At 30.9% G+C, this 12,838-nt stretch overlaps 2 protein-coding genes across 2 annotated transcripts in view; both read left to right on the top strand.

Moving 5' to 3' along the window:
- The first annotated feature begins 189 nt into the window (after positions 1-189).
- LOC145315007 (uncharacterized) lies at positions 190-4,275 on the top strand. The gene is made up of 7 exons (XM_080155076.1): positions 190-314; positions 869-1,007; positions 1,612-1,712; positions 2,059-2,116; positions 2,545-2,633; positions 3,143-3,193; positions 3,775-4,275. Exons 1-7 carry the CDS (start codon positions 216-218, stop codon positions 3,820-3,822), a joined length of 585 nt encoding a protein of 194 aa, XP_080011202.1. The 5' UTR covers positions 190-215; the 3' UTR covers positions 3,823-4,275.
- Positions 4,276-5,520: 1,245 nt separating this feature from the next.
- Positions 5,521-12,838, top strand: part of LOC145314999 (antigen WC1.1-like) — a 31,694-nt gene continuing 24,376 nt past the window's right edge. The window contains exons 1-11 of the mRNA XM_080155069.1: positions 5,521-5,659; positions 7,180-7,270; positions 7,753-7,873; positions 8,396-8,454; positions 8,766-8,885; positions 9,177-9,253; positions 9,397-9,476; positions 10,318-10,418; positions 10,717-10,813; positions 11,912-11,985; positions 12,339-12,409. Coding sequence (XP_080011195.1) covers positions 5,598-5,659; positions 7,180-7,270; positions 7,753-7,873; positions 8,396-8,454; positions 8,766-8,885; positions 9,177-9,253; positions 9,397-9,476; positions 10,318-10,418; positions 10,717-10,813; positions 11,912-11,985; positions 12,339-12,409 — 953 coding nt within the window. The 5' untranslated portion in view covers positions 5,521-5,597. The remainder of the gene's footprint in view (positions 5,660-7,179; positions 7,271-7,752; positions 7,874-8,395; positions 8,455-8,765; positions 8,886-9,176; positions 9,254-9,396; positions 9,477-10,317; positions 10,419-10,716; positions 10,814-11,911; positions 11,986-12,338; positions 12,410-12,838) is intronic.

The following is a 12,838-nucleotide window of genomic DNA, read 5'->3' as shown; positions in this document are numbered from 1 at the left end:
TAAGAATAACAATCTCAAACTGTACCTGAATGTCATTTACTTTTGTATCAAAACGGATTTTTATCTAAATGTTTAAATAAAGATTCTATTTTATTTTTTGTAGTAATTTTGATTTTATTTGTTAAGATATATAAATGTAACAAACTATAGAGATGTAAGTTTTTCCATCATCTTTCAAAGCTGTATTATTTTTGCTATTGTTAAATTCAGACAAAATGACCAAGACTGTGATACTTTTGTTAAGCCTGCTTGGATTAAGCCAATCTAATACACATCTACACTCATTCATATCCATAGATATCGATGGAAATAAGGTATCATGATTCATATTGTTTATTTTAGAGTTCTTTTTATTTTAAATTGTTTAACTTCTAGTTTTTATTTTGGAATTAAAAAAAGAACACATTTGATCACATATATTACCTAATTTTATCATACCTATTCTTTAAAGTTTAATATTTTGAAATTAAATTAAAATATTAAATAGAAATCCTTCAATTAAGTGTTGATTGGGTTAAAGTTGTACCCAAAACTTAATCACATCACAGTCCTAAGTGGCTCATTTAAAAAAACTTTACAGTTTACATTGTGGAAATAATACAAAATTTTTTCTTTACAACGGTTCGGTAACTGTCAGAATACTGCTATAAAATCGCTTTATATGCACTTTAAAAACAATGCCTTTGTTACCTTTTCCAACAAATTAAACTGTTTCTTATGATTAAATAAGATTATTTTTCTTAGCCTGAACTAAAATAATATTATTAACAGTCTATGGAGTTGATACGTCTATACATGAAGGGTCAGTTAGCTTTTTTCAACTAAAAAGTTTATAGATTTTATGAAACTAAGCATGCTATTACTTTAGTTTGATCACTCGACGCTAGAGGGTAAAGCTGTGCTGGTTGTTAATGTTGCAAGTGAATGTGGCTACACTCATACTCATTATACACAGTTACAACAGCTTTATAAGGAGCTTCAACATACACAGAGCTTTGAGATTATAGGTAAGCTTGTTTGATTGTTACTTTAGGTAAGGTTATATTGGATACTGGTTACCCCCGAAGGTAGGCATAGGAACCCCCATCCCCCCTATTTTCAATTTTTTAAAAAAAAGGGGTGGGGTTTATCATTGCTCAACAGGGACTTGCGAATGAACCTAAGAATAAATTCGGTAAACGAAACATTAAAAAGACTTTTCAAAATGCAATTTATATGAATAAGATATGAATACTGAATACCTAGTTTACAAACTGCAAGGAATGTATTAGTTTAGTTTTCATTCAATATAAGTCTTCATGAGCAGGTTTTATCGTAAATGATAGCCAATAAAGGGTCCTAGGACAAACGCAGGAGTCCCAAACGTCGGAGTGGAAACTTAACCCAACCTAACCTATTTTAGACCATCTTATAGGTTTTTTTAATGCCTGCGGGGGGCTTATTTGTACATTCATATCTTAACCTAACCTAATCTGTAAAGAAATACTTAATTAAATTAATGCTTTAACACTCCTACGTTTGTCCACTCTGACGTTTGGGACTCCTACGTTTGTACTGTTACCCAATAAAGTTTCCATTGTTGAACTGTATCCTCACCATATATGTATGCAGGTTATCCTTGTAATCAGTTTGGTGGACAAGAACCTGGAACCGCTGCAGATATCAAGAAGTTTGTTACCAAATATTCTACCTCATTTCCAATTATGCAAAAAGTAAGTACCTAGTTGTATTCATCATTTTATTGTCGTTCCTTCAACTACTAAAAAATTTATAATGTTAAAACCATGGATAAACTAAACGGCATCGTATGAGAATATTCTGTTTATCAGCGATGTGGAGCTATAATAGAGCCGATCCCACCTTTAAAAAAAACCGTCGGATGGACATTAATTCTGATTTGTTGTCGTTGATTTTTATGTGTTAAAGAAAAATATACCTATACAATTTTAAGTCCTGGGTAAATGAAATCATTTACTATGAATTTGTATTCTAATTAGACAGGTAAAATTCCATACAGCTGAAATTTTTTCTTAAAACTTCTAATTTTGTTGTGACTAGGTTGATGTTGTTGGTGACCATGCTGACTCTTTCTGGAAGTTTCTAACAAAAACTTCAGGTAAGTGAAAGTTATCTGAAGAAAAATTGAATTTAGTTAGAAGAATAAAAGATTTGTTTAATATAATAGGTATGTGTTTTAGAATTAATTTATTATACTCGAACGGCTACGTCCCTAGAGGCCTTTAGGATCACTTGATCTAAGAAGGGTGAGGGGGGGGGGGAGATTTGATTATGACCATTCACTTTATATATAAGTTTAAAAAATTTAATTTGAGTGGTATCTTTTTGGAAGATTCCAAATTAGTTATAAACTTTCCCAGGACAGGACCTATGAAAAAATTACTGCAAAGGAGGTCCAGTGATTACACAGACAGAGAGTCTTACTCACAGACATCCTGTTACTCTTATATAATGTTAATTGATATACATCAGGAAAAAAAACATGAAATATTAGGTAGGTATAATGTAAACGATCCTGTTTTCCAGGAACAGCTCCTACCTGGAACTTTTTCAAATACCTGTTTGATGGAAATGGAGATTTGATCAATGTTTGGCCACCTACCACTTCTGTTAAGGTAAATTTGGAAACCTATTTTGTCAATTCTTGGAAAGAGAGGTAAAACTGGAGTATATATTTCATTAAAGGGTCAAGGGGAACAGAATTATTGTATAGACCCCGTAATCAAAGTATACTATACCCCTTGAGAAACATTATAGATTGCTTAGAAATTAATATATATAAATTAAATATCGAAAACATAACACTGTGAAATTTTTCTAATGACTGATATTTATTGTAATTGGGGTTTCTAATAACTTTACAAAAAAGGTGTATGCAATTTTTTAGTTATCGAGGCTGATTTTAAGTGTAGCAGACTCTTGTCTGCTGAGAAAGAAGCAATAAATCCATCCTTCCTTATATTTATTACCCCCTTACACAATTTTTAAGGGGGGCAAAAATTTCGGCGCATGAATCTTCAGCCATTCATGTTTTAGAAAAAAATCCAGCCTTCTTTTCTATTACTTATTAACAGAACAAGAAAAAAAATAACATTATACCTACCTACCTATTATAAAATTGTAGGATATATCAGATACAATTCGCAATGTTGTTCACCAAGAAGAAATACACCAGGTTAGAAATTTTAATTGAAACACTGATTCCTTACATTTTAAAGATGTTATTTTTTGAGAAAAAAATGCTCTCTTTTGACATTTGAACATAAAGATATAATATTAATGCAAAGAAAGAATTTATGTTGATGGGGCTTGATATTTTCTAGAGCCATTCCTCCCAAAAACCTGCTTGTAACCAATCTTATCTAATACGTTGTTCCGAGATCTTAATGGACGGACACACACACACATCTACCTTAGTATAAAGTAGAAAGTGTATGTCTGTGTGTACCGAAGGATCTCGCTAACCACTGAACCGATATGGTTCTCCTTTACAGGGTTGCTTCTAGCAGGTCCTGGGAAGGTTTATAACTATTTTTTTGTGTGTGGGGGGGCTACCACCGCACTCCCAAGAGAAATTTCCCTTAGAAAAAAGTACCCGCCACTTTTTTTTTACTTTTTCTTTTTAAAACTACAATTGAAAGTGGTGGGAGGGTCGACTTCTCCCCCGCCCCTCCCCCCCCAACCTCAAAGGCCCTCTAGAGGCGTAGCAGTAAGTATAATGTAAAGCTTTAAAAAAATAATAACTATGTTTTTTAGATACAAGTTGAGCGCCCTGACTCTCCCTTTATCCATGATGAATTCTAAAAAAGAAAAAACCTAAAATTCATCATAATCGAAGAAAGCTATTCCGAAGAAAAAAAAACAACCAATGAAAACATTAGTTTAGGGAAGGGGACATTATGCTGTTTCTTACTAGTTTTTAAAGTTTTATAATAGCATTTTTATTCTTTGGGACTTTCTTACAATTTTGATTGAGTGGTTCATTTGATTTGGTTGAGCGGCCAATTGTAATCTACGAAAGGGGTAATTCTGTGTATTATCATTGGGGATCTATATCAATTTATCGGCCATTGTGTTATCCCTTTAGATACATGATCGAGTAACATTCAAAGTGCATGCATGATGATAATAAGATAAATGTATATTACTTTTTTTTCATGAAATACTTAAAAATGTATAAATTGTATCATTAAATGAATTTTGGGATTTATCTGGATAATAAAGAATAATCAAGCAAAAGCTAGAAATAAATATGATGTAGAATTATTTTTATTATTGAATGAAACATTAAAACAATACTCGAAAATGCCTTATTCTTATTTGTAGGTCCAAGAACAGATTTTAATGAAAGCACCTTTTTAAAAAGTGGCAAATCCCTTTAAAACTTGAAAAAATGCTTATACCTTATGTGATTTTAAAGTGTTATTTATTTTGTGATTATTATTTGCATTTAAAATAAATTGTTACCTTCATCATAATTTTATTAAATGAAATTGAAAATATAATTCGTTGATTTTATACTTAATATTTTTTGTTTATTTTGATGTTTGTAGATTTTTTTAGAATTGTAGAAAAAATTAAAACAAGTTCTTAAATGTGTGTTAATATGTTATTTAATACATAATGATGTATGTGAATATATTACAAAGGATAAAAACATCCATTGAAGCGAAGCTTACCAATTAAAGAATTTAAAGATATCAATTATGGAATTAAACTTTCATTATTGGAAAAAAGCTCAATATTTTTCTAGAACTCCTAAGAAAAATTCTATATGAACTTTTCATTTACCGCAAAAGTGCACTTAAAGTAGAAATTTTATTTCGAACGTACCAACCTATTAAAAGCTTGTTATAGAGTTGTTGCTGTGCTTTCTATGAATGACAACTTCCAAAAGAAAATTAATCGTGTTTAAAATTTTATTTAGTAGTTATAATAGTTAAAACATCAACATATTTAAAATTATGCATCATCGTTACAGGAATCTTTTTTTTCCCTGGTGAACTAATAGTAAATTTGCGAAGGGAAAGAAGACCTTAGACATAGAAAACTGCGCTTTTAAAATAAATTCCGACAAGTAGGAATTTCCTAATCTTGAATAAAAACATGTGTTGCTAAAAATCCCTCTATTCATTACGAAATTTTGATATTTTTCCTGTGTATTTATGTTCACTATTTGAAGAATTAATTTAATAATTGTTTAAAAATATATCAGTTTTTAGCAATCCAATTTCGACCATTGAAATTATAAATTTAATTCAAACTTTTATGCAAAAAGACTAATGCAAATAAAATAATTTTAAAGGACGGTCCTTAATTGTAAAAACTAGGAAATTGATAATTTTTTCCCGGTAACATTGAACTTTGGGCTGATTTGAAGTGATTTCTAGAGTTGCATGAAACAAAACAATAACAGCAGATTCTTTAAAAAGAAGTTCTATTTATTCAGCTGTGACAGAATGCATTAAAAAGCATCTTTAAATTCAAGTATCACCAAATGTGACACTGAAAATATCTTTTTAGTTATTCACAGTTATTGTTTAAGATAAACATATTATTAGTTATTTTTATTTTCAATTATGGAGAAATTGTTATTGTTTTTGTTATTGATGACTGCTGTCTTGCAAGCTTTTGGGCGCAGGTGATTATTATGATTGTTTCAATATGGTTCATTACCATATTAGGCCAATTACCCAAATTTAACCATTTAACAATAAAAGATTTACAGTGGATCTTAATAGCCATCTATTCCTTCAAGAATTCCTTTCTTTTAATTTCTCGGAGATCTTAAGGGATAGTAAATTGATCTACACCACCAATTTTGATAATCAAAATTACCCAGCTGGAAATTTCAAATTATCGCTGGAAAAGTTTGAATACTGATAGTTTGTACTAAACAAGCAAAATTTTAAAAAAAGTTCTGAAAGTTATTAAGCCAACGAATGAGAGAACTTGTTTTGGAAACAATATAATGTGCAGACCAATATACCCTGGAATTTCTCGATTATCTATCTCTTGTTTTAACGGCTAATTATTTTTTTCTCCCTAAGCGATCGGTATATAATCTGGTTGATGCTGTTCTTTACTAATGTAATTTTGTGGGTTCTCTAAGTTAGGTGAATTAATCATACGGTGAAAATCAATAAGTTTATATTTTAAACAATTGAATTGCTTACCTAGAAGATTTTTTAAAAATTGCGCTTTCTTTAATTTTTATATAAAGTTGAATCATTGCGTTGGTTTTTAAATGAAGAATCTTGACATTTCATTAAAAGAATCCTTTAAAGGAAAAAATTTCTTTAATTGGATAATAATATATTAATTTAGATCCTTAGGTATATGATAAAAAGGTTTACACAAATTTTTGATGAATCCTAAATTACGCAACATTAATTTAATGAACTTGTTTAATGATTGACAGAAATGAATTCATAATATGCACATTTGAAGAATTAAGTACAATAAGAACAAACATAATCAAATAAATAATCTCACTTGCGTTGTTAAGTGTTATGCACAAAGCAGACCTTTATCTAGGGAGGTTGATGACGTCGCTTCGGGTTCTAGACCTCTCCACGTTTTGTATTTGCGGTGTAAAGCGTCCATTTGCCTGATAGACAGCCAACCCTTTGATTGCTCAACATTTGTCTGAAAGTCCTAACTGCATGGTAATGAGTTGCACTTGCTATGGGCCTAGGCATTCCCTCTAGTCTTAAAATTGATGTCACACGCCTGACATAGCAGCAGTAGGTACCATTTTAAACATCTCTAGTATAATGAGGTGTGGTTCAGTCTCGAACCCGACACCTTCCTGGCAGCAAGCCGACACGTTACGAATTACGCTAATGCCGCAGGTAAGAATTGCATGTAAGGGCCTTTGCTGTTTGAAATTAGCTGCAGCCTAGTTACATTTCGGAGTAAGGTAAAAGTCAAACCATGTGGTATTTTGAGTTATTAAAATATATTTGGTATTAAATGCTTTTCTAAGATCAAACTTACACTAATGGTTGGTTATGACTGATGACAACCAGAATGGTATGAAATAAATTTTTTAGGGAAAAACGGAACAAGGATAAAAGGGCTTTACGTTAAAGAAAGTTAGCATAAAGGGTAGTATAAAGGGTAGCATAAAAACATTTATAATAATATCTAATATTTAAGAAAAATTCCACTAACAAAACGAGATGGAAGACAAGATATTTCTGCTAAATTCAACTTTATGCCAAGTTTGGAAAAAGAAAGAAATTTTCAGGTTATAGGTTTTTTTAGTAGCGAAGTTATCTACATCTTACTATGTTCGTCTGACATCTGTTTGGCTATGTAATGGTATGCATATGGATCTGTGGTTCATACAATTTAATTCCTTTATTGTAAAATTGTATAAAAGTACGCACTACGCATTTGTTAAATGATCAGTACTTTAAAATGATTTCTTTTATTGTTTTAATGAAAACAAAATTATTGATATTTTAATAGATACAATCTATGTAGTACTCTCTAAATCAGTCAATAGGAAGAATAATATGGCCATATTATTGGTTAGAAATAGTTTAACTAAGAATAGTCGAATTTCTTTTGATAAGTTAACTTTCGGGAACATATATCGCCTAAAAATGTTGGCACTCTTAATCATTTGAATTTTCTATGCCTATAATATTGTTAGAAAAAAATAAGCAAAAAATCATTGGATGTCTTTCATGGAACAACCTCTAATGTAGTATTGCTCTATTTTAGGATTTAACCCTGAATGTATTGAGTCTGATAGAAGACAACTCTTTGGATCCAAATTCCCTGGAACAAACCAGAACTAGAGTGGATACATTTAGACCACAGGATCATAGAAAACATAATCCAGGTTTATTTCTTAATATATAAAGATTTTTGATTTAACTAGCGGCTTTGCCCCTAGCCTCTAGAGGCTTAAACCCAAGAGGTATTTGGGAGTCCCCTTTTTATATAGAATTGTTATTTTGTACTATGTAAAAAAAACATATTTAGGAAGGGGGAGGGGGGGGGGGTATTTCCCGAGGGCTTCGCCACCACAGGACCAGTAGGTATATTCCCTGAAGAGTTGAACCCAATCGGTTCAGCGGTTACCGAGCTCTTAAGCTTCAGACAGGTGGACAGACATATAGACATAGTTCTACTTTGTATTTCAAATATATACCTATGACCAATATGAGGCTTTACTTAAAGAATTGGCCCAACCGGTAATGTATATGTTAGTGAACAGAAAGACTAACAGACTTCCTAACTTTCTTTTTATATGAAAGGATAATAGAATTATAAATTTTTGTGTTTTTGTTCCAAGATGTTTTAACTTTTTTATTTCAAAAAGGCATCAGTTTTCATGAAAATTAATCTTGTTTAATTTCAGATGCCATATCATTTCCAACCAGTACCATAGAACCATTGAACCTGCCTTTTCCCAGACAGGTATATTAATGATAAAAAATATTGGAATTTAGACTTTTTGGATCATGGAAAGAAAGCGAAGCAGTGGGTTTCGTCGTATTTTCATAGTGGCTTTTCTAGGTTATTTTAGGTTAGATAAATGTTAATGATTGTTCCGGGGGTTAGGAAATCTGCAGGGTTAGAGCCCCCATCGCAGGGGCTAGAATTAGGAGAAAAGCTATGTAAAAATATGACGATACCCCCTTCTTCGTTATCTTTCAATGATCCATTCATTCTTTACACGTTTTTCAAAGATTAAAGAACAATCAATGCTTATTTATTTGTTTTCAAAGGACGTAGGGTTGCCAAAGTTGAGTGAAATTGATTGTTCCAATGCAGAGTTGCCGACTGTAGCAGCTAAACCCAAACCAAAACAAAGAAAATGGGTCTACAAATGGAGTTCACATTGTAAGGTCAGACTTAAAAAACTAAAACTTAGATAAAATTTTTAATCTTAAAAGATGAACAATGGACAATAAATTGATGTACACCCAAAATAAAAATATACCCTTTTGTGAGATTTAAAACAATTGGTGGAAAAGTTTGTACACTGCTATACTTTGTACAATCAAATCAAGATTCAATAAAAAAAATTAAGCCAACCCAAAGGAGAAGTTATTAAACAAACTTCTCTTAATGGTCAAAATATAAATCTTTAAAAATCTTCGAATATGTAATAAAAAAATCATCTAATTTATTTTCAGAAACCCACCGGACAATTTCGTTACCCAGATGATTGCCACTCCTATATTGACTGCTGGAATGGTCGTGGAACACGAAGGTTGTAAACATTTTAATTTTATGACATTTTACTTTAAAACAAAAACACAAGAACTGGTTTTAGTCTAGTAAAATTAAAAATTAATGGATTTTTTAGTCATACTAGAAATATATATTTGTTTTCTTTAATTGTAAAATATACAGGTTCTGTAATCCCCGAAGTCTTGTTTTTAACGAAGCAACAGGACAATGTGACTGGCCTAGAAACACACCTTGCATAATTGGTGATTTTTTGTATTTTTGGCTTTTATTTTAAACAATGGAGGAAAATTTTGTCTAAAAGTAACTCAAAAACAAATATTTTATTCCTATTAAATAAAGTAATTAGATTTTTTTCTATAGCTTAAGATTTCAGGAACTACCGAACACAATGAATTCTCTATTTTAGAGAAGATTCACTAAGGTCCTCGGATGGTTTTAGGCTATTTCGTTTTTAGATTTAATTCTTGAGATGTTAATTTAAACGAAAAATTGTCAAGTTAAATAAATTTATGGTGTTTTACTTCTGCAATGCAAGTGTTTTTTTTGGGAATTAATGAAAAAACGTGCAAAATATTCTCTGTAATCGGAGGGGGTAGGAGAGAAGAGCAGAAAATTGCCAAAACCATCCAAGGACCTATGTGAATTTTCCATAAAATGGAGAACTCAATAAGTTCCGTAGTTATCGAAATTTTTAGCTTCAGACAAAAACTTTACTACCTTCTTTATATAATAGGACATACAAGATTTTTATATAATATTTTTTTTCATTGAAACTTAAATAATATATTATTTTCGTGTATTAAACTATTATATGAATATTTTGTGCTTTCACACAAAGTATCCTGGTTATTGATCATTGATAACATTAACTAGCCAACCCCCTTATTTTGAAATATTACAAGGGATGGCTCTGGTTTGTTTGTTACTTTGGGTACTTGGCAGCCCCGTATGTATAGGTCCCGCAAGGTTAGGGCTGATACAATGGGTTAGGCATAGAAAAAACCATGTTGGAGGGGGGGGGGGGGGGATTATCAGTGCGTAACTGGCAATTTGTGTAAAGCACCGGAAATTTTGTTTGTAAAGGTGATATTGAGGAAAATGAAGATGGGGAGGAGAGCCACTCTCTAGATCTAACTCTACCATATTGTTCAAACTACACTGCTCTGGGATATAAATGTGTAAAGGTATGCAATACTATGTCAGAGATCTAAATGGATAAGACAATGGTAGATAAATTGATTTAAATCTCCTATTATGATACACAAAACTACCCCTTCTGTAGATTACTATTATTGTTTGAAACGTATGGACACTCAACTTAATTAATGCACCAATCAAAATCAAAGCTCCCCAAAGCCAACGACTAAGAAAACTTTATTATAAAACTTTTGGGACTAGTGTAATAAACAGCCCATTGTCCCCACTTTCTCTGGTTTATCTATACTTATTTTACTCCTTATGAATGTTGTAATCTTTGTTTAGTATTATGAGTGTGACAGTTCTAACAAGATTGTTGACGATTATGAGGGTATTGAAAGTGTTATTGACGCCAGAATGACCCCACCTAGGAGAAATCAAGGTAACCCTAATAAATGTTAAAGTTTCCATTTCAGAAAATAATTTTTAGCATAAGGTACAATAATATCAATTCATTATTATTTACTAAGTATATTTGCGATTACTTTTATTTAATGAAATCTTCTAATTTTTAACTTTTACAAAACGGCCTGCTTTATTGCATCAAGATCCATGACAGATCTATATAGGAAATAAACGTCTATAAATGAGCTCGAGTCTTCCAATAGTAAAGTGTTTAAAACTCATAGTGCTCCAATAATCCTCATTAAACTCTCATTGCCCAAAGCGATAAGACCTTTATCCTATTTGTTTATGGAAAGAAATAAGTTTTTCACTTCATGTAGATATTTGAATTACATTGAAGTATTTAATCCTTTTTTCATAAATAAAAAATATACGTTCATAATAGAGTAAATCTAAGAAAAGTGTATTTTAAAAGAATTCGATTGTGGCGACACTTCCTTTGTGTTAAAATATTAAAACTAAAATTCTAATCATATTAACCCTTTGGTGATGGTAATGTGAAAAAAAATATAATTGAAATTTTTTTTTTAAAATCATTTAAATAAATAGAAATTTACTTTTTTTTTAGATAGTAATGGCGGGGGAGGAAAATTGATTTATTGAGAAATAGATAAATAGATATGTACTTATAGAAAACTAGCCAATAGCGATATAGTTATATTGAGCCAACTCTAGTTCGTAATAACGAAAAGTATTAAAATAAAACAAATTGTCCTTACAATAAAATGGCTGATTTGATTGTGTTTATAAACGCAAATGAAATGAAAATTCTCACAAGAATTTTTTTTCTCGTATTCATTCGAATCCGGTGGATAGGAACCGGTTCTCATCAATACGAAAAAACTATGTCTAGCATCGTATTATATCCAGCTTTCTACAAATATAGAAATGTACAATCATAAGATTAAAACCAGTTTTTTTAGCCGGTGCCTTCGGCACCACGGGGCTAAAAAAAAACTAGTTTTATTCTCATAATTGTACTTTCTATATCCGCGGAAAACCGTTTATAATACGATGCGAGAAATAACTGTTCTGAAACATATTTTTTTTGTATATATATTTTTTAATTTTTAAGGAGTAGAGGTTCCAGAGGGAGTATTTGATCCATTGAGCAAGAAATGTCCTGGACATTTTGATGTTTGTTGCAAGGCAAAGAAATTAATATGTAAAAAATGTCAATCCTTTCAACTAATGTTAGATACAAATATTAATAATATCTAGAGGTGCTTTCTCTAAAAGTGCCTAGCAAGTTCATAAATCCCCTACCCCTTATTTTTGAAGTGAATTGAAATATAAGGGTGATGGTATATCTGAAGGCTAGGTGCAAAGCCACTAGTGAATTATAATGATGTTAAGAAAATTGATTTTGAAAACAAGTTTATTACTGATTTTAATCTTCTATAACATTTAATACGTAAATTGTAAAACATTATGAAAGATCGAATTTAAAGCTTGCTTTAAAAAAATAACAATTAGGTATAAATATTTTCTTTAACCTAAAGGGCGAGTGCAAAATACAAGCTAAGAAAAGCAATGATCTAAGTATCAAACAAGAAAAATCACTTCCACAGGAATATAACTTGTCCAAATCATTAACTTACAACATTTATATGATACTTTTGAGAATCTACGAATATGTCATCCCAAGAACAAATATGATCTATGTTCATTTTATTGCTGTAACCTTTCTTATTATTTCAGTTAAAGACAAAACTCGTTTTTAAAAATGCTAACTTCAAAGTAGGGGTCTAAAGGAATAAGACAATGGCCGATAAAGTTATGTACATCTCTTATGATGATAAACAAAATTACCTCTTCTGAGGATTATAATTAGTGGTTGAAATGTCTGGCACTCAACTTAACGAAGCAATCAATAAAAATTCCCAAAGTTGTAAAGCCAACGAATAAGAACACATTTTAATTAAACTTTGGGGACTAGTGTAATATACACAGCCAAGTGTCTTCTACCTTCCCGACTTAAAAGGCTTTCGTCTGTATTTCT

Source organism: Acartia tonsa, chromosome 3 (genome assembly GCF_053477335.1).
Source record: "Acartia tonsa isolate MP-2025a chromosome 3, ASM5347733v1, whole genome shotgun sequence".
NCBI classification, from domain to species: domain Eukaryota; kingdom Metazoa; phylum Arthropoda; class Copepoda; order Calanoida; family Acartiidae; genus Acartia; species Acartia tonsa.
This window is presented reverse-complemented; position numbering and strand designations above follow the sequence as displayed.

What these genes read in the sequence shown, in the direction of transcription:
- LOC145315007 (XM_080155076.1), top strand. Translation starts at nt 216, where the DNA reads ATGACCAAGACTGTGATACTTTTGTTAAGCCTGCTTGGATTAAGCCAA. An exon ending in ACAGAGCTTTGAGATTATAG is followed by an intron (nt 1,008 to 1,611) that starts GTAAGCTTGTTT and finishes ATATGTATGCAG; the next exon opens with GTTATCCTTGTAATCAGTTT. An exon ending in CACCTACCACTTCTGTTAAG is followed by an intron (nt 2,634 to 3,142) that starts GTAAATTTGGAA and finishes ATAAAATTGTAG; the next exon opens with GATATATCAGATACAATTCG.